This window comes from Python bivittatus, unplaced genomic scaffold (assembly GCF_059951505.1).
Source record: "Python bivittatus isolate LINGU-HERP-01145 unplaced genomic scaffold, Pbiv_v1 ctg000140_np1212, whole genome shotgun sequence".
In the NCBI taxonomy this organism is placed as follows: Eukaryota; Metazoa; Chordata; class Lepidosauria; order Squamata; family Pythonidae; genus Python; species Python bivittatus.
Window position 1 is genome coordinate 888,416 of NW_028277043.1, and position 24,586 is coordinate 913,001.

General features: G+C 43.6%; 1 protein-coding gene across 1 annotated transcript in view; it reads right to left on the minus strand.

Annotated features, from left to right (window-relative positions):
* The window catches only part of PLEKHO2 (pleckstrin homology domain containing O2), a 32,086-nt gene extending 14,623 nt beyond the window's left edge, over positions 1–17,463 (minus strand). The window contains exons 1-3 of the mRNA XM_007423559.3: positions 16,592–17,463; positions 6,369–6,521; positions 1,851–1,967 (exon numbers count right to left, since the gene is read on the minus strand). Coding sequence (XP_007423621.2) covers positions 1,851–1,967; positions 6,369–6,521; positions 16,592–17,167 — 846 coding nt within the window. The 5' untranslated portion in view covers positions 17,168–17,463. The remainder of the gene's footprint in view (positions 1–1,850; positions 1,968–6,368; positions 6,522–16,591) is intronic.
* Positions 17,464–24,586: the final 7,123 nt, after the last annotated feature.

Below are 24,586 nucleotides of genomic sequence, written 5' to 3' on the forward strand. Positions count from 1 at the left end.
TCAGGATTGGGGGGGGGGGAGGGCGTGCAACATAGCAAAAAAAGAGAGAGAAACAGAGAGAGAGAGATAAGGGTGGAAAATGAAAACTTTCTGAACAGAGAAGCTGAATTGGCTTGCTGAGGAAGAGTGTGTCTGGTTTAGGAAGCAAATAGTCCCAGATGTAAATCCCATGAGCTCGCAATAAGGGATCCATCTCGTTAAACAAAACTCCCTTTCTTTTAAATGTCAAACTGGCTACGCGTGTAGAAAAGAAAGCCCTGAGCTTTCATCCTGCCCAAGTCTGTAAGCTGCTCAGAGCCAGTTACAACTGGAGCAGCGTCCCTAGTAAATATGGAACTCAAACCCACCCATTCCGTGTACCTGCAGCTTTATTCACAGCTGGATGTGCAGTGCTACAGCATACAGCTGCACGCAAAAAAATCCCAAACTCAACTGCTTGCATCTCCAGCTAGGGTTTCAAAAGGTCTCCTCTCTGAAAATTGGATAGTGCTGGCCATTCAAAGTCTAAATCTAGGTTCATCCAACAGTTTCTGCAATAGTCAAAGAAAGAAACCACACTATGGCTTAAAGGGATGATCCAGATGGACCCTCCATAGCCCTTGACCATAAGCTGCTCAATCCCATGTTGTGGGCCCGGTGTCAGCCATGTAAGGTAGACCAATGCCATATTGGTCTAAAACTACTTTTCTCAGAACAGCTATAGCAACAAAATCCTGCAAGTCTGTATGTGCATCCCCCTCCCTCATTTTAGGGAAGAGTCTGAGATTTTACTCAAATTAGTTTCTTGGAATGGGCTCACGCCGTACTTGTCTGATCACTGCCTTCATAGTGGTTCTTCCTCCTGCCCTTCAAAGCCATTCCCTATTCCTTCTACATCTAGCCAGGGTGGGCTGATGCTGTTCCAGGCATGCCCTCTGCTCCGTACTCTAGCAGGATCATTTTGGTCCTGCAAAATTAGGAACAACATATTTCCAGTTGCTTTGAGGGAGCACCAGACTGCTCCAGGTTTGCACTGATTTTTTTCCCCATATGGCTGGGGGACGAAGGCTTTGGCCAACCATGCAACAAATGGGGCCACAGCACCCTGGTGTATCCTGTAGGTATTCCTTCAAAGGTCAATGGAATTCAAGCCATTCTATGCCTTCAAGTTACAATTCTTCCTGCAGAGGAAATGCTATATACTATCCAAGTGTAATTGTGTCACAAACTGAGCCTGTTACTCCACAGAGCTCCACCACAGAGAGCGTTAAGTTGTCCCACAAAATATTCTGTGGCCATGTCTAAAAGCCATAGCCTTCATTCCTTCAACCAAAAGGGACTTAGCCAACAGGGCAACTGACCAACACCTTCAGGAAAGGAAACCACATATGAAAACCATGCAGAGCACGTGGATTCTGGAATTCTTTCCTGAACCAGCTGTGGCCAGAGGAGGCATCTGTATTTTCTTCTGTGCAACCAAACTTTCCCTTTGTGTTGGATCTCCGTGTGCATGTAAGAAGCAAAAGGCAGGTTTATGTACCCTTCGCTCTGGGTCAAGGGACCAAGAGGGATGAAGGAGAAGTGCTTAGGAAAATAGCATCCCATAGGGATACACTGGTGAATTGTTTTTCTGGAATGTTTTTCTCCACAGCTCCAAGTCTCTCAGACTCAGACTTTCTTTTGCTGACATCTCTGTCAACACCAGATTTGGTCCCATTCTGTTATGTTTTCAGAGAGTTATTCTGTCGATGTACATGCCCCTTTATGTAATTGTCAACATCCCACTGGGTTGGAAAGAATAAATACAGAGGGGGGTGGAAGGGAGGGAGGGAAGAATTACAGTTTCATGTAGAACAGGAAGGATATCTTACCTTACAACCTGGAGAATGGATTAAAATGAATCGGTTTTTCCTTTTCAAGAGTGCTCGCAAATCTTGGCATCTCTCATATTGCTCCAGTTCAAGACTTTCAACACACTTCTGTTCCTCCTGTAAGAGACAACACTACATTCTTTCTCTATTGCAAAACACGAGATGTGACACAGCACTGCAAGGTAGGTATTGACCCTGGACTAGGGAAGTCCACATTCATGCTGCACCTCAACTCAATCTCTACTGAGTGATTTTACTCTTGACTCAGCCAGCAGCCCACTATACAGAGCTGTATATCTGCTTCTGTATCACCGCAGATGGCAAAATTCCCTGTGGCTGCTCGGAGTAGCAACAGTCTAACAGGGCCAATGCATGCCATCCTGTGTCCCCTGTTCTGCACCACCTCTTGGGTAAAGCAGAAAATATTCTCAACAATAAAGTTAGAAGGTTGCAAAATCTCACAAGAGCAGCTGCTTACAGGAAACAGAAGCCAAAGGAAAGAAAGGCTTATTTTTGGCTGATTCTGACTGATGAAAAGCCTACCCAATAAAAGGATCTAACAGTATGCCAGGCAAAATATTTGCATCATCCCCTCCGCTTTTTTTTGCATTGCAGGCATCTATGCAACTCAATTCCCAACACAGAGATTCTTTACGCCTGATTAAAAGAGTGAAAGCTAAGTTTCTTAAGTAGGCCTATCATTTTTCTCTGCATCAGCCTTCCACAAATCTCTGCCCTTCAGGTGTGTAGCTTCCAGCTATCATGATCTTTGGTAGTTGGCAGAACTGAACCTTTCAGATGCTTCTCCAAAGTGGTCCAGCAGACCACCCACCACAGAAATCGATGCCACCACGGACACAGCTACTTGAGCCAGGAAAAGCCTGTTGGTTGTGCTCTGGAGCACCACACAGTGTGTCCTACTTGGGGCTACTGTTGAAGACAACCCAGAAGCATCATCTTGTTCAAAGAACCCCTCCTAGAGTAACTAGGAATCAACTTGGTAGTCTTCCAGCAATTTCTCCACTGATTTGTGGGCATCCAAAAGTACAGGATCTTGTTACCAACATCTACTGATGTTATGATCACTCGCAGAAAACTCCACGTATCCGTGCCTGTGCATGTATCAAAGGTTACTTATGTTCAGCCTGCATAAATACATGTGGGGAGAGAGAGAGAGACTAAGACTATTTTGCATAAGTAATATTTCTTAAACTTAAGTATTCTGTATGCTGAGTCACTCATTTGCAAGTAAAACAAAAGAAGCAGGGAAAGGAATAAGTGACTTGCCTAAGCTGTAACCCAAACTCTCAACCCCAGCTTGCTGCTGACTTCAAATTACATTTAGCTTCCTTCTTTTAAACAAGCATCACTTGAATATTTCAATCCTACATTGTCATCCCGCACTTCTGTAATCATCCCAAGGAAATGACTTCCTCTTTTATTAAGCATCTTGCATAAAACACAGTGAAGTGTTTCAGGTCATCTTAACAGCCAGCAGAGATAGAAGCTTTTATGATCTGGAACCTAGTCCCTCAGATGTACAAAATGTTACACTTTCTTGGCAAAACCATAAATATAATTCACACATCAACACAGGTGAAAGAATGCTAGGAAATAATGATAAAAAGTACCATGCTTCTATGGGTGGGGTGTTAGCTGCTTAATCTCACATCCACCCACCCCAACACAGGGAGAATAAACATAGTACTAAACATCACAGATGTAAAGAACCACCATCAACCAAACCAATCAATGGAAATCATTAAGAACAGCAGCAGAAGGGAGTGTATTCTCTTCCACATGGGCCCAGTCATTATATGAAAAAGAAGCAGGACGATAGGCTGATCCAAGAAGACCTCGTCTGTTGCGCCTACTCAAAAGAACATGTAGTAATCATAACCCAGAGAGAAGAGGTTGGAGGCAGATCTCTGATGATAGGTTTATTTCTTTCTGCTTGACACCTTTCATTGTTATTTGCATGTGTTGCTCAACAAGAAAAAAAGAGGAAATGCAAGAAAGGCAGGAAGGGGAGGACAACGATGAGGGTGTAAAAATAATCTCAAATTGTAAGTATATACACACAGAGGAATGTTTAAAAATAGTGGCTATAAATAAAACTGCAATCCATTTCACCATAGTGGGCAAAAAAACTAAGCAGGTGAATCACTTCCCAGCTCAGTTGGCTGCTTGACTGATAAGTGGCAACTTCTAAGAATCCTGCTGGTGTTCTTCATTGTAAGCTGCACTTCGCTTGCAAACCATCCTCTGATCATCCTTCCAAATTAGTTTTCCCGATCTTTAGGGTTTGCAAAATAGGGCAAGAGAGCCACCCTTCAGGGTTATCCTTCACAAGGTAAACCCCTTATCTAGAAAAATACTACCGCAGTTATACTACAAGCCTTAGAAACACCATGGAGTATCTAAAAGTAATATAGCAGGCTTTAAGCCGCTGGATTGGTTTTTTTTCCCCACTCTGCAGCACATGAATATTCGTAGCCCTCCAAAACGTATTATTTTGTTACAGAATTCATCTTTTGCTTTCTTCTTGCTTTCATGTCTTAAATCTAACATGCAAGAAGCAGGGAGAAGTTCCTCCTCATCTTAGACAAACTGGTGATATAACTGAAGAGCTGGTGTCCACCATTATGGAGCAATCCTCTGCAATGGGGTGTTTTCACACACATGTGGATGCCTCTATGTAAGCTGGTATTGTTCACTATCAAGGTTCCAGTTCACACTGAAGTGACTGCATGTGGAACTAGCCTCTCTACTGCAATCTCACTGTAAGTATAGAGACCATCTCTTCACGTACATCACCAGCACAACCAGGAAACAGGAGAGATCATTTACCGTTCTTCCTGTGTCAGATTGACCTCATTCATTCATTCATTCATTCATTCATTCATTCATTCATTCATTCATTCATTCATTTTTATATAGCCACCCATCTCACACAAGGTGACTCTGGGTGGCATACAACTACATACAAAATAAATACATAAAAACAACTACATATAAAGAACAGTAAAAGCACACAAAACAGGAGGGGATAAAATGAATAAGGGAGCCATCGTAAAATCTCCCCAGTCCTCTGGGAGCCCCAGGCCCGATCACATAGCCAGGTCTTGAGGGACTTACAGAATGTTAAGAGGGATGGAGCTAATCTCACTTCCGGGGGAAGGAGATTCTACAAGGCAGGTGCCACAGCAGAGAAGGCCTGCCTCCTGGGACCCGCCAAATGTAGTTCTCTAGCAGACGGGATCCGCAGCATGCCTTCTCTGCCAGATGAAGGCTTCATGAAGGTGAAGCCTACTGCCCACCTGGAAAATCGAATACACCCAGCTGTTCCCATGCAGATCCAGTTTGCTGGCTACCATGAAGGACAAGAATAATAATTGGAAACTATTAGCTTCTTCTGAATAAATATATTAGGCAACTTATTGCTATTGGCGTAAACTAGAAGTTTTTTGAGAGAGAGAGAGAGAGAGAGAGAATGAGGGAGAGGGAGAGGGAGAGGGAGAGGGAGAGGGAGAGGGAGAGGGAGAGAGAAGAAAAACAGGGTACTGTGACTCAGATCTTTAGACATACAAATAGCTCTTCTGGATCAGGGCAAGGTCCATCTTAACCTGGAATTTTGTTTCTCCCAGTAGCCAACCAAATATCTCTGAGGCGCTCACAAGCAAGAGATGGAGATATACCCTTCTCCCCCTGTTGTATAATTGGTATTTGAATGCATGTTGTTCTTACTGGGACATAACACTGAGTTCTCTCCCAGTTATCCTTAATCCACTGTTCTCCATTAATTTATGCAATCCCTTTTTAAAGTCATCCAAGTAAGTGGCCACTGCTATATCTTGCACCCATGAATTCTACAAACCCATTATGTAATATGTGAAGTAGTACAGGTAGACCTCGTTTACCGACCATCTCATTTAGCAACTGTTCAAAGTTACAACGGCACTGAAAAAGTAACTTTACGGCCAGTCCTCGCATTTACAACCCCTGCAGCATCCCATGGCCATGTGATCGACATTTGGGCGCTCCATAACTGGTGGGCATTTATGACCATCACATAGTATCTTGAGGTCATGCGATCACCATCTGCAGGCTTTACAGCCAGCTTCTGACAAGCAGAGTCAATGGAAAAGACAGCAGTAAAATCGCAAGTCGCAGTCATGTGATGTCTTGCTTAATGACCTGTGGTGATTCACTTAACAACCACAGCAGAAGTGAGGTTGTAAGCCCATTGCAGCCATGTGATGTTCTTCTAAGCGACCATGTCACTTAGTGACAGAGTTGCTGGTCCCAATTGTGGTCGCTAAGTGAGGACTACCTATACTTCTTTTGTCTTTCAAAGCTTTAATGGATGACCTTCGGACTCAAAGTTCTAAAAGAAGAAGAAACATCCCCAGTGAGAAAGAGAAGGAACCAAATTCAAGCAACAGCCAAGGGAGACCATTTTTGTGTTTGGGACTAAGTCCAAAGGTTTGTTAAGACTACTCTCTCCCCTTTTCTTACCTCATCTTCATATAAAAAGAGCTGATTTTTACGGAGCCGGATGTAACGCTCTTTCCAAAGGCTCAAAAGCCCCCCACTGCTCTTCTTGATCCAGCCAACTTTGTCTTCTGAAGTGGGACTCTTCAACTTCTCCGAATTTTCCTCTTTCAAACCCTAGATTCACATCAGGAAAAAGAAAGGTATTACTGAAAATTCATAAACTGTTTTTGCATTCTGTGCCAAGCCCTGGTTTTCTAAGCTTTCCCTCTGAACTTCAGAGATCATGGAAAGTTCCTTAACTATGGTTTGCTAAGCAAAAGACAGTGGACTGTGTTCACCCAAGACACAAAGCCAAAATGAAACAAGATCATTTTGGTTGAACATAGTATGTGCATTCAGACACATTTTAACTTCATGATATATTACTGAAATATAAATGCAACATCTGGGTATCTCAAAGGATGCCCAAACTTATACATTGATGTGTTGAACAGGAAAACATCTCTTGGCACATGCCTTGCAGTCCACCCAAGACATTTTAGAAGGTCCTCCTTCCATCAGTTCTAGATCCAGAAACCAACCAGACAGGTAAATCTTTCCACAATATTAATGATCCAAGAAGGTCTTCCAACACATCTGAGAGCAAAAGGTCTGTTTAGGACAAGCTGTAAGGCTCACACAATTCTGCCTTCCACTAAGGAGGGTTTTCATGACTGAGCTGCAGTATCTGTCATTTGCAACCCTTATTTACTTTGACCTGTGGTAGAGCTGGCCCTGAACGCCTTTCTTTTGGCAATATGAAAGTTCTTTTCTGCTATCTCTTTCCACCAGAGGTCCAACCACATCAGGGCAGCAGCTTCCTAGGTTTTCAAGGCTTACTGATCTGAAGCCTCCCCTGGAGCTTGAACGGAGGGGTCAGAAGCCATGGAGGCAAAAGAATGCTAGAAAGATGATTGCACGGTGACATATAGGATGTTCACGCATACCGTCCCCTTGGCCAGTTTGTCATGAAATAAATGCAAGAATATGACTCTGAAGCCAGGAGAATGTCTCTGAAATTTTCTTCCCCTTTGAAACAACAAAGCAAACAAAAAATTAAAAGATTCCTTCCCATTAATTTGAATTAAGAAAAATGAATTAAAGTATAACATACAAGATTAGCTTCTTGTTCTGGCAGAAATATAAGGCCTCTGGCTCAAGCCAAGCCTCTCCACCTAAATAATTGGAGCCTGGCTTTCCACAAAGCAATACTTCCACTTCTGACTCAAGCAGATTGGGAAACTTCACATAAATGCAACCCAGTTCTAAATCTGGTTTCAGTTACCGTCACATGTAGCCAGATAGGTACATAAAAAAGCTACACTTGCTTGTAGAGTATGAAAGGCAACAAATCTATTTCTGTTATCATGGTTTGTCCCACTTTTGCCAATATTGTTCTTGGACAATGAGGACTATTCTACATGAACCATGAATAGTACAACAAATACTTCTGGCCACTGCTGTTATCCAGCACATCACCCACAGAACACTACCTAGAGAAGCATCCTAGAAGCGTTTTCTTTTAAAACCCTGAAATAAACTTCAGAGGCCATTCTGAAGGATAGATCTTTGACCATATACAGGTAGTCCTTGACTTACAACCATTTGTTCAGTGACCATTCAAAGTTATGGCCGCACAGGACAAAGTTACGGCCATTGCAGCACCTCCACGGTCATGTGATCAATATTCAGGTGCTTGGCAGCCTGCCCACACTTATGACTAAAAGGGTGCTTCAACTCCCCCCCCACCTATCTCCCCTCCATTTATGTCCTTTTGGCCCCCTGCCACTCTGCACTCCACAGCCTCAACTGACTGCTGTCTTTTTGCTCCTGCTGCTGACAAGACATGCCTGGCCTGGCCCTTTGCAAGGCAGCTGCTGGCCACATGAGGCTTTCTTCCCCAGGTCATGATGGAAATTCCAGTCCCAGGTGTGGTCACAAGTCAAGGACTACCTGTAGCCTGTCCTTGCTAGTCTACTGCTCTTGTCAATTTCAAAAACGTTTGGCCTTAGAATCACCTTGATCTCCGCCATTAGCAGGTCTGAGCAGACCACTTCATCAGCATCCCCCAGTATATTTCCAAAAAGATATACTTTACGCTCTGTGTGATTTACTCTAGGCTTTCTAAGGACAAGAGGCTTCCATTGCCCAAGCCAAGTGCCACCCAGTTCTATTTTACTGTATCTAGTTGATGCTGAAAGGAGAAGTTGCTATCAACTTCACAGCATGCATTTTTCAGATACCAAGCCTTCCTTTCTTGATCAGGCTCCAAAATTAGAACTTCCTGAATAATGGTTGGCATTGTTTTGGACCCAGACTAAAAAAAATAGGCTAATGATCTGAGAGAGGGAAAGTAATAACAGTAACACATAGTTTGTGCATTCACAGATGCAGACACATAGAGGGACATTGAAAGGGACATGGTGTATTAAAAATAAAGTCTGTTTGGAATCAGATGATTGCAAAGGATGTTTAACCAAGATAAGGTGGAGTGCTTAAGTCCTTACTATATTGGACAAAACCACCACCAATTGTTTGTCTTAGAACAAGGTGGGCAACCTATATTCTTTGGGATGCAAGATTTAGTCGACCAATGCTAAGCAATACTCAACATTACTCAACAGCCCTCTGCCAGTAATCTGTTCAGATCTCTGGAAAGCTGTTCCTTCCTAGCAGAGGATGAACATGTGTTGATGGAAAGGTGGGGAAGAAGATGTGATTTCTAACAATAAAAATTCAGGATACAAGTCATACATAAATAAAGACAGAAAAGAAGCCCAGACTCTATGCACTTTCTGCTTACATTAGCTAGAAATTACAGAGGTTGAAATCCAAGACATCTGGAGGGCACCTGATGGGGGAGGGGAGCCCCACTCTGGTCTCCACCAAGGTTTTCCCAACTGCCTGAATGAGAGATTCTAGGGGACTGAGCCACAGATCTTCTGCATATGAAGTATTGGCACTACCTGTGGCTTCTTACCAAGACCCTTCGTAAGAAGAAATCTACTTTGCTGAAAAGACCATCCTAACCCATCTTCTCAGAGGACTGCTGGATGTTTTCAAGCTCCATACTGTGAACTGGAGCTAGCACCTACATCCTAGAATGCAGAGTTTTTGTTAAGCAAGTCAAGGTTACAGGAAAGGCACAAAGTTTGAAAAGTGCGATATTGAAGTAGTTGATTTTGATCTATGCTAAAATTAATGCTCTTCTCTTCTCTAGAACCTCAAAGCTTTCATGGGGGGGGGGGTTTAAGGTAGCAATTTACTAGCCCATATGGTGTTAAACAGGGAGCTAGACATGACTCTACAGTTCCCCCAACATTTCTAAACAGAGAAAAACTGTGTCCGCTTTTTAATTTCTTTTAAATCAGCCTGCTGTGAAACTGTTCTCAAGGCATTTGGGGCACTCATAGAAATTTCCATCAAGGTCCACATGAAAGAAGCTGGGTTTACAGATTCGGCAATCGGTATGTCAATCACACAGTGACCCTCCCCTTGTACAGAGTTCTGATTGAGTGACCGAGGCTGTAAAGGATGTCTAAAACTGAACACAAATAATGGAAGAGATTAATATAAAGAAATGGGGGGGGAGAGTGAAATGAGCCAGCTCCTTGACACGGAGAAGTGAATTCAGCTCAGTTACCAGTTCCTCTAACCTTCCAGCACACTTGCCTATCAGAACCATGTACCTTGTTAATTTTGATAGCCACAAATTAAGGAAGCGCCCCAATTTAGGACTCCCACACAGTAGCTGGGATCATACCCTGCACTAAACAACCACATGAATAGTTTGGTGTTGGCTTCACGTGTTGCATGACTTCCTCCAACTGTGGTTTATAGAATAAGCCATGGCTTAGTGCAACGGGTGAAGCAGTCTAGAAACACATAAGCAGTTCTCTGTCAAAGCGCAAAATCCATCTGATCCTGCGTATACAATCCCACCTAACAATGTGCACAGGACCATCTAAACCCAGTCATAGCCACCACCCTCCCATACCGTTTGTGTAGGGGAGGGAATCAGATGCAAAATCCCTTTGCTAGTTTCAGGATGCAAGTAATATTTGCTCAATTTATATTCGTAGAAGCTAAGGCTTGAATGCATTACACTCTGCCTGGAGCATGTTCCATAAGACAATAGGACTTATTTCGAAGCAGAACTGCAGAAGATAGTGCTGTAGGATATGCTGAATGTGAAGCTTTTTCAAGTGTCAACAACAGTATTATTATTCAAAACATTGCAACGACAATAACAACATCTAAATTACTAATAACAACCTAAGAAGGTTACATCAGTCCTAATTTGAAATCAGTTAGATGATAGCCAAAGTTTCATGATTTAGGCTTATTTCTGCTGATAGCTTGTTTGGAGAGGCTGCAAGATTCTAAAACAAATCTACTTAAGACATCAGGAAGTTGTGTCTTTCCTGTAACCTTCAGATCTTTGTACAAATTTAGGCATACTAGGACTTCTGATAGAAGCTCTTTTGATGCAATTTTTAGAAACAGAATGGCTTTCAACACTATTCTTGCACATGCAGCCTTAAGCAGGTTGCACTCTTCAAGACAGCTTGCAAACCATTTAAATAAAATAGCTCTAAGGTCCTGTATGCGTTGCTCCCAAATGATTCAAGGGAGCTTGCCCACAGAACTTTAGTTTATAGTAAAAATGGCACTGAACCTTTCTGCCTAACTGACCCCAAGTATCATGTCAGTGATCGATGCCTGCAACTGCCTTCAAAAAAAGTATCTCCCCGTTGCTGGAATTTGCAAGTTTTATTCATCCTAATTCACCTTTTTGTAGTTATCCAACTTTCATGTCATCCAGCAGATCCACAATGAACCAGAAAGTAATGTACCTGCGCATGTTCTGACACAGACTCACGTGATGCCCTTTAGCAAGTTGCAAGGCACGCGTGCAACCAAGAAAGTTAATTCTATTCTTTCTGACACCACACTGCACATCAAGTCTAAATACCATGTCAAGGCTTAACACGTCAATACCATGTTAAGCCTTTCTTCCTTCTCTAAACTTTCTTCCAGGTAGCAATAAATAATAAGAGATTTTTCTTTCTAATTGAAGTTGCCTTAGCAGGGGTTCATCTAGATGAACTTTTCTGGGCTTGAAATCTGAGTAGTACCTGGAAGGAAAACCACCAGAAAATCCCAGGCCTGTAAGACAGACAGGGAAGTTTAAAAAAAGGCATCCCCACATAGTCACCAGAACTCAAATTCAATATGCAGGAGAGAAAACCTACATCTACAAACTGCACATATTCTGGACTGTATCTTTTTCAGAATACAAGTCTCCATCAAATAGAGAGCAGCTCTCATTCCAAGTCAGTCAGCGTCAACCCTCCCAAGTAAACCAGACAGGAAACATGACCAGATGAGCTAATTCTACTTTATTGATAGGCTACATTAACAGAATCTTGCAAGTCTGAAAGTACAAATCTCCCACCATCCCTATTTACCGCCTGATCAGTTAGGGCAGGTCCTTTCTACATTTCTTTCTCTGTCCATTCCTCAGTTGGGGGCTCCTTCCCCTTTTATCAGATCATTCCCTAGACGGCATCTCTTCCCCCACACCCAGTCTTCCAAGGTCATTTTCACATTCCATTACAATCAGACATCATACCTGTGGGTTAAGGTTGGGGACTACAATTTATGTTCGCCAATAAATGTTGTGATTGGCCAGTAGAGATCATGGAGAATTTACCAAAAGGCTGAGTTGGTATAAGATGCAAAGCTCTGGTTTACTGAACAAACCATTTCTGGCTAAGTCAACAGCATGGTAAGCTACAAAACCTGGTCTATAAACCTTAGTGGCTGAGTTGACATAACATATTAAACCATAGAAATGTGCAAAACCTTTTGAATTTTAACCATGGTGAACTGAAAAACATTCTCTTGAAAGCTTAAAATGCCCCACCTTGAACTTAAAGCAGAGGGTTGTGAGTGAAGGGTGGGTTGTACCCCACATTTTGGAAGCAACTTGAACTCAAAACATCTTCAACTTAAAATCCCTATTCAAGAACGAGCTTCCAAAATGCTTGGGACAGTCCATTTTGGAATGTAGCATTTTAATTCCAAAGGGTCCAAATGGGAAATGTATCTTCCTGCTAAACCAAAACTAAGTAAACTACATAATAGCTTAGAATGTTTTACAAATCAGGTCAAAATACAATTCCTTCCCAACCTATCCATGAAATTAAAGTAGAGGCTGGGGTTTGTTTGTATGGCTTCCATGACACTCACAGAAGTGAAGAAGAGGGATGTCAGTATTGAGAAAGGGGACCCGCATGATAGTGCATTAGCTTATGGCCACCCACAAGCTCAAATTGATGGGTACAGGTTTGCTGCTGTTGTTCTTTTAGATACCTCCTCCAAAATCCCTTTTAGAGGGAAAAAAAATACTTTGCACATGAACCATTGAGCTCCAAATAGCACTTCTGCAGAATTACAGATTATAAATAAGAATTGTTATCATTTTCTACTTCTTTACATTGTTGGAGGACTACATGGCAGTTGAATGAAGTTGTAGAACCTTGTAAAAATAACCACATGAAACAAGAGGCTACATTGTTTGAGTAAAGGAAACATATCTAAAAAGGAAACAAAGAGGTACAGGCTAGCGTCAATGGTTTTAAAAATAAATTAAACCTACCGTTTATAAATCTGTGTTCCTTTGGCAATTAGCGAGAATAGATTAACAGAAATATTCCAGATGCCAAAAGCAAACAATAACATAAGGACAGGAGCATCATTAACTGGTTCAGAAGGACCTAGTTGACCAGTTATGGAAAAAGAATGTAAAGCTGCATCAACTGATCCAGCAACGTAACTTTTATATACCTTAAGTTCCCAAGGACAAAAGTTCAGAATACAGGAACAGTTGCCAGATCTTTATAGCGTGTGTTAATTCATTTGGAAAAATCACCTCAAGGCCAAACTCACAACCTTAGCTAAAACTCCTGTTTTTACCAACAGAAAAGACAGGAAGGAAATCATTCTCTGGTCACTCCCTAGCTACAGAACGATTGAAAGGAATAATTTGCACGAAATGACTGGATTCCCGCAGCAGACTGAATCACAAGTTAGCCAGCCATGTTTTAGACTAGTGCATCGTACAGATCCAGCCAGCAATGGTTAGTTTAGGGTTCCAATGTTGTACGAACTCAGAGAATTGGGTAAATGGAGCAAATCATGGTTAGGGGAATCAGGAATACCCTTTCTCTGTTTAATCTCCAGATTGAGTTGGGAAAACCAGCATCGGCTACCGTAACCCAACACTGGGCCGTTCAGACAATGGTCTAGCTTGGTCATGGCTGGGAGGGAGACGATGGATTTTGTGGTGTTGCTAAACTGCCATTTTCTGGTTAACTCACCAGTGTGGAGAGATGATCCCAATCATCCTGGCCAATGATGAGGGAGGCCAGGAATAGTTGTTTGCTGGTGGGACTAAACGGTTTCAAAGCAATTTGCTTGATCCATACCATATGTTTATGCTAGTTTTAATGTGACTTGGTACCTTCTCTAACAACTACCTGCAGATCATAGATTGCAGCTCAAGATTCTTTAGATCACCTCCCAGCTCTCAAGCAGGATCAGACCTATTTAAGCTTGGAGCTTAACTATATGCCTTCCTTCTCTGTGCTGCAGGCAGGGAGCAACAGAGACAGATCAGCAGATTTACACTGTACCATTACCATACCCTTATAAAGCAGTACAAGGCTGTTTCCTCTTCTGAGAAGGCGGAACAGCTGAAGGGCCTGTGAAAAGCCATTTTTTTGTGGAACAGCCCCTATGAGCAGAAAAAAGTGGCTTGTGGTGCCAGGATAGAAGGGCCCTGACAGAATGAGTGCAAACAGGTTGTTGGCAAAAGAAAGCAGCCCCTATTTGAAGAGACAAGACTTCTAAAGTGAAAGAAAAAAACAAGGAGGAGGGGAGAAGCAGCCAAACACTAAAGAAGAGACACAAATGAATCATTTAAACTCTTAAGGTCAGGGCCAGGAATGGTTTGCTCTGGGTCGGAGTCAGTTCAGATTCAGAAGCACAAAAGATGCTGGAAATTCTTTTGAAAGGAATGGTATTCTGTTCCTTGCAGGACAAGAGCGTCCTGTTCTATAGTGTTCCCATGCTAAAGATTAAAAAATGGTGCTGCCAAAGCAGGTCTCTCTGGAGTTTTCCATCGACGAGTTTTATTTTCGCAACAGCAGAGCAGTGAGACAACCGCTGGAATTCAGGAAACAGGACCCACTGGTGCCCTATATTGCATTACATGAAGTTCCTGAATAAGCTACAATCAACCAGGTTCCCATGACATGTTAAGTCATAAGCCCTGCTTTATCATCCTGTTCAGTCCCCACATCAGGCTGAGCCTTCCCCACAAGCCACATTGGAGTAATAGGTCACCCCAGCTCCAAAGGAAAGGGACATCCTTACCTTCCTCTCAGCTGGTTCTAGACCAAGCTTCGTTCTAGAAGCAATTCCTTTCGTTCATACAGGAAGAAATGCTTCCTCCGAGATAGCAACCCAGATCGTTCTTTTTGCAGAACGTGCGTTTCAATCGATGCATCTTTTTTTTCAGGCCTTCCGATGCATTTGGCAAAGGATGAACAGGGGCCTCTTCTTAATCAACCCAAATGTGAGTTGAGCCAATGGTTCCATCAGGAACAGGGAGCCTGCTCCCCTCCTGCGATTTTTGAGCTACGGTTCTTAGAAGAGAAAGGCGATGGGGGCTGTAATTGAAAAAGCCCCTTTAGGTCGCTCTTCCTCTGGTTTAGGCACAGCTGTTGAACTGTGGCAACCCCTGACTTCCACTGGCATCTGGGGTTTGGAGAAAGGGTGCCAATTTTTTATTTAATTGGGCTGCATAAGCAGGTCACATCCTAAAGAGGGGTCCAGGAATGCTGAAGGACTGGATCCCAGACTGTGTGAGTTCAAGGCACCATAACTTCCCCCAAATCTGGCAGCACAAGCCACTATATCTATTTCTTCTCTGTCCTAATGGGTCTTTGGAATCAGATGGTTAGAAGGGACCTCCAAGGTCCTCTAGTCAAACCCCCATCCATGGAAAAACAAAGAAAACAGAAAGCCGGCAGGCTACATTGACACGATACTCCACACGTGGTGAGCTTGGCTCCTGGATAATTATTATTATTACTATGATTATTTTGCTCTGCTGGGCATACAGTTTATGTGCAAATCCAGGAACTGAGATTCACTGAATAAACCATGGTTATTTTAAACACAGGCAAACGTGCCCTACGAACACAGCCAGGATATCTGAAGGACCGAAGAGAGTGCAAAAAGACAGGACTGACTGGGTCAGAAACTGATGGGAGGGGAGGCAGGCTGAGGGCCTACAGCGCCTGGGGGTGCCCCATGGCTCTGCTTAGGGCTCCTCAATCACCATGGCTCTGCTGAAAACATCACCAAGAGGCGAGAAAGACACTGCACTTCGAACCTGAACGCCAGTCACTTCTCCCCTACCTTGCCAAAGGCGCATAGCTACTTGCTGATCATTTACCTGCTGCAAAATACAGAGGAACGGGGCCAGTTTAAACACCCACCCACCCACCCACCCACCCATATTAACCTCTCAAATGTTCCCACTTGGAGCATCTGCCAGGCCACGAAGCAAAACTTTTCCTTTCCCTTCCCGGCTTATTCATCAGCGCGGAGTCCTTTATCAGCCTCGGTGACTATCAGACAAATAAAGGCTCCCCCCTCCCACCAGCCCCCTCGGTTTCCCAGGCTGATGCCAATCGGAAAACAAACCTTTCCAGCCCTTTTCTTGGGAGTTCCCTCCGTTTCATGTCAGCTGCAATCTTGGCAGGCAGAAGAAAAGGCCTATTTCGCTTCTCCCCCCCCCCCGCAAGGCCTCTATCCTCCCCCCTCCATCAGCTCTTTCAAAAAAACACCCCACCACCACCACCACCCCACACTTAAGAACCTTTCCTCCTTTTCGCCTGAAACTCACTCCAGTTTAACTTTTGAGCAACACAAACGCCGGGTGAAAAAGCTCGAGTGGAAAGAGGGGGCTGGGGGGAAGCTGGCGCCCGGATTTGGGGTGGCCACCGAAGCGAAAAGCCACGCCGCGCACCACCTACAGGACTGGAAACTTAACTTTCTCAACGTGCGTTCGCCCTCTGCTTCGGCAGCCCCTTCCCCTACACCGAGCCTTTTAAACCCCCTTTACTCACATCTTCCATGGTCGGGGGGTGGAAGGAGCGAGGCGGCGACCTTCTCTCCCCGCTCGGCCGAAAAGGCGGAGGAATCCGGCGGGTGGCGGCTTCTGCCCCGGCCCGGCGCCCTGAAAATGAAAGGAAGAAGCGCCGCGCCGCCGCTGCCCCCTCCGCCCGTTTCACGCGCCTCGGGGCGGCTCCATCTTCGCCCGGACGCGCTCGCTCTTCCGACCAGGCGACCCGCGAAGCCGGCGCAGGCAAGGCAAGGCAGGGCAGGGCAGGGCGGAGCCGAGGGGTGTAACTTGGGGGGGCGGGGGGCGGCGAAGGAAGTCCTGGGTTCGAAACGCCGCCGCTTGGGGCGCCCCTCCGGTCCCTGCAACTTTGCGAAAAGGAGAGAAGTTTCCGGTGGCTGCTGGTGCGGAAGAGGAGCCGGAGAAGACCCCGAGCGAGTTGGCTGCTAAGGGAGAACAATCCTTTCCCCAGCTCCGGCCGCCTCTCCTGCGGGGATCCAACGTAGCCTTCCCCAACCTGGAGCCCTTCGGATGAGTAATTCCCAGCTGGAGGGAGGATTCTGGGAGCCGAAGCCCAGCCCATCTGGAGGGCGCCGGGTTGCAGGAGCGGTTTGCAAACGCTGCCTTCTCGGAGGCTGATGCGAAACAGCCTGGGGGCATCAGAGAGCTCTTCGGCATGATTATGGTGAAAATAGGAATCTTGCCTCGCCTCGCCTCCCCGGAAAATCTAAAACGATACAGGAGTGGATGGGATTACTTAATTAACCCACTTTTGGGGGTCTCAACCACCTATTATTTGGCTGAGTTCACCCAACACCCTGGGCTCAAATGGGGGTTCACCTTGATTTCACATGTGGTGTGAACTCAGCCAATCAGCCATGGCTTATGACTTTGCCCATAAGCTTATGACTTTGAACCTGGACAGTAAACCATAGCTAGGTTTGGACTTAATATACTGCATCAGTCCAGCCAATGTAGTTGGTAAATTACGGTTTGATATGGCATGTGGTAGATTCTTTAGTAAACCACAATTAAGCAAACTCCGACTTAGCATTGCATGAAGGTGTCCAAAGCTGAAGGTTTGTATACAGTAATTTCTGTCCTATGACACACTTTGTCAATTTCAGTCATACTGAAAGTTGGGGAAAGTTGCTTATGGACATCAGGTTAATTTCTAGTATCAAACATGCCCGCCGTGTTTATACTATAAAAAACATTCTTAGATGCCAAACGAGGCACAGAGCCAACCCTCCCCCATTCTGTCTTCCAGCTGTGTTGCTTTAAAGTTGTGGCATTTTGAATACCCTTGGGGAGAAAAACCATGCACCTGCCCGCATAACTAACCGTGACTTTCTCCTTTGCAAGGATCATGACTCCATTTCTGTTTCAAACCAGCATGGCAAGTTTTAGAAATAAAGCAAAAAAATATTTAGGGGGAGGAAAAAAAAACATGGTATCACTCTCTCTAAGGCATGCTGATTGGAGATACCATGTTCACAACAACCTTAATCCAGGATGTTAGTGGCTGATGCAAAGTTGGTTTTAACAGATTCTCAAACCAACCCAAGACTGGTCTCCAGATCCTTCTCCACCTCCAAGCTGAAATGCTGTCTGTTCATTCTTGAGCTGGCCAAAAACGACACCAGCCTGAAACTGATGCTCCACATTGCTGATCCTTATCCTGCCCTTTTGCCTCTGTTCCCAGTCACTGCACTCCCCTCTTCTCTCCAAGATAACAAAGATGTCACACACCTTGGGTGGTGGCAGAGTAAGGAGGAAAATATTATTTCAACCCTGGTGTTGCTAACGATCGCTTAAACTAGTTCTTACTCATGGAGTGGTTCTGGCAGCACGGCAGAGATAACATCGTGGAGACATGGCAGGGGAGAAGAAAAAACACGAGCAAAGTATGTTTGCGCCATGGCTGCAAACAAGCAGAGATGCAGCCTTAAACGAAGACAATGGAAATGTTACTCTGGGCCCGATCAGCTCAGGAGAAAGTTTATTTTTTTCTTTTGCCTTATAAAATGGTAAACTCCCCACCACCGCTTTGTGAAGCATCGTCCAAGGGCAGTTCCCAGTTGGGGAAATGATTGCATTACGTGATTGCATGACGTCCTTTATCAATATAGGGCAGAGAAATAACCCGGCTGCAGCACACTCAGCAGTGATCTTTCAGGACCTAGTTGACATCAGCCAAGGAGACTCAAAGCTCTGAGACCCTCCTTTTTGCTGGCTGTTGCCATTTGCCCCTCTGGAACAGTCTCTGATGCTGTTGGCAATTTTAATTCGAATGAAATGCAAGGGCCGTCCTTCAGGACGCTTAGCAGTTATTTGCAGCTTCCACCTCTGCCGTTTTATAGTTAGATCTACTATGTTGTCTGAGCTACACCATATCATACTGCAACATTGATGCATCGTGTGGGGCATCCTGCTGTTACGTATTGTGTCTGATCAAGAGCAATTTTGAACAAGCAAAAACGGCTGTAGAATGATGTTTCATTTTCTAATATTCCTATAACCCGAGAGGAACTCAGAAAAGTCAACCCAACTTGACTTTTAAATTGGTGTGTGGCGGCTGATGGGGAAGTTGATGAACGTAGCAAACAAGAGAAGTGGAACCTTCAGAAACGTGGGATAGTGTAGAAAATTGCACAAATTAGTTAAGAATAGAGGATCATAGCACTGTGTTTCTTACAAACCTGTTTGAATTGCCTCCCCCAAGGGCCTCATAGCAAACTGATGAGCACGTTCATTTTCTGTTACTTTTTTTTGACTCTGGTACAGTTATTCTGTTATTAATATATGCTAGCTGTTTCCTCTCACTTGGCCTTCTGCAGTAGCAGAAGTGCGTTCTGAACTTTAAGAGTTCTTCCTGTCAAGGTATCACCTATCTGAAAGGCTTTTCGACCCAATGCAAGAGCACTGAAATGCCCCATGAGAAGTTAGCACCCAGGAAACAACCTGAAAAGGCGCACAGTTGTTCCCATGATAACAAATGGGGTTCTGTGTTTCTATTTAGGACAGAGATGTGCAGCAGTTCTCAGGAAAAAGGACATACTTCGGCTGGGATTGCACTCTCAAACTGGGCTGGATTAGCAAAAATGAAATTGGATTAATTTGAATTGTACCTTTATTTCACTCAGTTTACTCCCCCATGGATTCAGTGCCTCGTTCTGTCATATTAAGAATTATGCTTTGGCATCAACTCTGGGAAGGGTGCTCTGAGGGCCCTGCTCAGGATTCTGGAGTATCACAAGGAAGCTGGGGGCATTTTTAAATTCACTATTGCTAAATTTGCATCTGTAGCTCTAGATTAGTTATATGCAACCTATATTCTCTCTTGTCCTCTTGTTTGGATTTTTGCATTTTCCATCTTGGGAGGGGTGGTGCATTAATACAGGCCTGGTCAAAGCCAACTGAGTGTGTTCCATACAATGTCCCAGGATTCGGGATTTATAATTTAATAGTTTCCATTGTTGACATGCAGGATCTGTTCCAAAGCAAAACAAGTTTCTTTCTAGTTTGAATGTCTGGTGGGGGGAAAAAAGATCTTCAGTAGTCCTCCCCAAAGTGAAGTATTCATTCGGTGTTAAAAGCTTTCTTCATATTTGCTGACGCACGATGAACGAAAGGTTTATAGATTACTTTTACTGGCGATATGACTATTCTCCATTTCACAGCTTTATATCTATGTTGGATAGAGGATCTATTCCCCATCTTAGTGAGGAATATTTTTTTTCCTCTTTCCCTCTTTCAGTGTCACCTTGGCCAGCCCAGAACTGGTTCTTCCAAGGTTTAAATTAGCTGTCTGTTACAGCTGCTCAACCCTGTCAAATCCTGGAGATGGCTGTATTGTAGCAAAATTATTTGCCTGCTTAGAGATTATCTATTTCAAGAGTGGAAAGCTAAAGATGGTCCTTTAAGGGGCATACCTTGCTTCAGAGCTGGCTTTGATGGCTGGTGGCTATTAGCTGACAAATATACCTGACACACTTAACTCAGAGCCTGAAGAAAAAGGTTTGGTTCTCTAATGTGAGTGGTTGGTTCAGAGTATTAATTGCACGAACCCAACTGCACCCACTTGTAAATCATGGTTCTCTGCTGAGCATGTTGTTGAACCTTGCTAAATGTGTGTGATTTAATGAAGATGGTTGAGCACACTGCGGCTTAGGAGCATGTGTGAAGTTAATCATCTGTGCTTTCTTGGAAACAGATGAAGACTCTAAGACCACCATCATTGATAAATTGTATGAAGAGCTCTCTTTGAGTACAAGAGATCTCTGGCTCGCAGACGTGCAAAGCTAAACACGGACATCTGCCCTGATACACAGCCATGTGTTCATTAGGGGGGAAGGTGGCAGAGAATTCAAGAGGATGAGAAAATGCAGAGAAAAGCCATGGGGTACTCGGCACGGATCCCCATTGTAGAGAAAGAGATGGGTGAGCTATGAAATGTTGCCAGTGATGTCATATTCTATCATGATTATGATGTCCTTATCAGTACCACTATCTCCGGATGTATGTATGTATTTATGTATAGTCAGAGGATTTTTTTCACAGAACGATTTAAAAATATCTAGAATGCCTTTCAGCACAATTGAGTTGGAAGTCTTATTTCATAGGCTCGGTTTTGATTTGTGTTATTCCGCAGTTTGTTTAACCATGACTAAACCAGAATTGGTTGGACTTGCATACCTCACTAGGCCATAAGTCATGGTTCACAAACTATAGTGGCTAGATTCACATAACATGGGAAGTTGAAACCAAATATCTAGGTCTCAGGAATCCACAGGGGGGAAGTCAAACAGGTCAAGATGGGGCCACAACCATGGGATTGAAGCCCTGCCTCCTTTTTACATGCACTGCCATCTTAACTTCTTTTATTCCCTCCTATTGGCACCCCTGATCCAGGTTATGGCTTAACTTGTTTTATGAGCCAGGCCAGAATGCATCCATGATATTTTGGTGGTGAGCTCCCTGAGAAGAAAGGGCCTGGCTTATCCTGGTTAGCCCTCACCTTAATTGGTTGCACAATAACAGCTTTATTCTACCCTTGAAGCTTGCAGGTTTTTGAGCCTCTTGTTAGCCCCAAACAATCTATATCTGGGCTTCAGGATGCTAATAGCCCAGACAATAAAATGTGGTGACAATAGAGGTGAATATGTGTAGCTCAGGGTTGAACTGTGGAGTCTTTGGGGTTCTCTGAGCTTGGTTCTTTTCTTGCAAACGTTTCATTACCCAACTGAAGCTGTTACCTAGCTGGGTAATGAAACATTTGCAAGAAAAGAACCAAGCTCAGAGATCCCCAAGGACTCCACAAAATGTGGGGAACCTCATAAACAAAGTTAAGCCAAGATGTGGGCCTAAAACATTACTCTGATTTCATTAGTCTCAGCCCATCAGCTTCATGTTTCCTTACCATACGTAACTGAAACATCGCCCTTCTTAGAGATCTTTCTAAGGCTTGCCTGGTTCTTGAAGCACAGATGTTTTGATTTCTGGAAGACATTAGCTAGAAAGTCAAACCTTTATACACTTATAAAAATGCTTGTCCCCCCCCCCCCCAAAGTGGAATGAAATCTTCATTTGGAAAACAAAACATAATGACAATTTTAATTCATAATAATTATTCTACAAAGCACAGTTAAGTCATACAGTAGTACATTTATAAGGCATATGTGTAATAATGTTGCACATGTAGTGTAGAGCTCCACATGTTATACTAATTTATAATGTAGTTTATGTGCATTTAGTTTAGCCTATCTACCTCAGTCCAGCCATTGTGATTTGAAAGCTATGATCCATTCCTTAGCATGTTGTGCAAGTTCCACCAATTGTAGCTTATTCAGCAAACCAGGATTAAGCATTTTGTGGTTTTGCACAGTGTGGAATATCCCAGTGTTTCCCTAGCCTCAGTTACATTATTTTTTTCCCCCAGACACAACAGATCAGCAATAATCTGTGAAACTCTATCTTTAGAAAGCAGACATGACATTCTTTTTTTTTAAAAGTACACTTAAAATGAAAAATAGTGACTTACAGATAGAATATTTATATTCCTCTATTTTGGATTTCGGTATTCAAAAGGATTGAAGGTAAATCTTGTAAGAGAAGAACTGTATTAGTCTATGGTGGGCAAAAATCAAGAGGAGTCTGATAGCCCCTTTTCAAACAAATTTTATTAAAAGGCATAACCTTTGCGAGCTACAGCTCTCTCCATCAGATACATCTGAAAAGATGTCACCAGGCTCAAGTACGTATGTGTAGCTGAGACCCAAAATGTTGAAGGCACCTACTTGCTTGCTTTAAATGTCAAGAGATCCTACTTATGAATCTTCTGCCCCAATGTTTCTCAACTTCACCACTTTAAAATGGTGGGCTCCAAGTTCCAAAATTTCCCAGCCAGCATGCTGGCTGGGGAATTCTGGGAGTTGAAGTCCACCCATCTTAAAGTGGCCAAGGCTGAGAAACACTGTTCTACCCTATTGCAGAGATAAGAATACACCAACCATTCCATTTGCCCATCCCTTGACAGCCTTATTGGTGATGAAAATGATTTGACTGTGGATATCCTCCATTTTAAATCTCTTACAGGATGATCCATCAAACTGCAATGAAGGAAATTTAAGCCAATGGCTTATGGGAACCCAATATTCAGGAGGAGCTGGGTAATTAAGCCCTGCTCCTTGGTATAGCTACTCAATGAGTTCAGCTGATGGGGAGCCCAACCACCTGCAGGATGGTTGCAGGACAGAACTAAGTGGCTGAATACACACATTGGCTAAGTCATGCTTTGTTTAATCATGCTTTGTTGAACATGCCATCATTCCCTGCCTTTATGTACAAGCCATCATCCAGGCTTTACAAAACCCTGGGTCAGGGTTCCCCTATTGGGATATGCTAAAATCAGCAAGTGGTGTCATGGCTTGGCATCAAGAGTGCCACCTGAGTATAACCTTTGCCCATAAGATGGAAGCAAGATTGACCTATCAATCTGGCTGACATTTTTCTCTTTTGGCAACAGAGACAGGCCTACTCTGGGCCACATCAGTGTCCAGAAAGTAGCGCTTGCTATCAGCCCATCAACAGTGCTGCTAGGAAGATATGCAGAACTATCAGAAATGGGGGCTTAGAGCAAGTTTACTTTTTACTTACTTTTTACTCCAAGCCAAGCAGAGGAAGTGAACCTGTTGCAATCTTCTCCTTCCAAATGTTCATCAAAGAGGACGAGGAGAGTTTCCACATCTCAGCCATCACTTTGGGGAGGGGATTTGGGGATGCAGAAGTGAAACACGGAACAGGGGACAAAAATGTAGATCATATGAGCCAGTCAGAGGAGAAAGCAAAGTAGTGGATATTTTAAATCATCAACAATTCCACATTCAGCTCTTATTAGAAATGAGAACTGTCAGGAAATTCCCTGTGGTGTTTGCACAATCCCACGTCGATTTCAATTTGGCATCTTTAAAGCAGAGCTTCATGGGTGGCTGTCATCAGTTTTGAGGAAAAGAACAGGAAATTTCTCTGTCTCTCTTTGCATTTGCCATACAAGACAAAAAAGGATGCAGCTGGCAAAAAAAAAAAAAAAACACCAGAACAGAACAGGCAATGATTAATGTTTTTGTCATCACTGCATGAGTTTTGTGGTGACAAGGGAGGCGGGCTGTTGGTTCCACCATCCAAAGCTTGGTTTTGCAAAATTCTGACCTGTGGGAGAAGGATACTACTGATCACCCTTGCAGGACTGTTGTCTGAGTCTAAACAAATTACCCAGGAAATACACTGAAGAAACGGAGTGAATGAAATGAAAGCCAATGTGGTTTAATAGCTAGATTAGTACTGGGGAGACCCAGATCCAAATCCCAATTCGAATGGGAAGCTCAAGGTGACTTTGGACTAATCCAAACACAGGTCATTAATCAGCTTGACCAATGTTGTTTCTATCCCATGTCTTGGCCTGAACCTGGAGTAAAAAGAGTCCAAATAATCCACTTCTTCT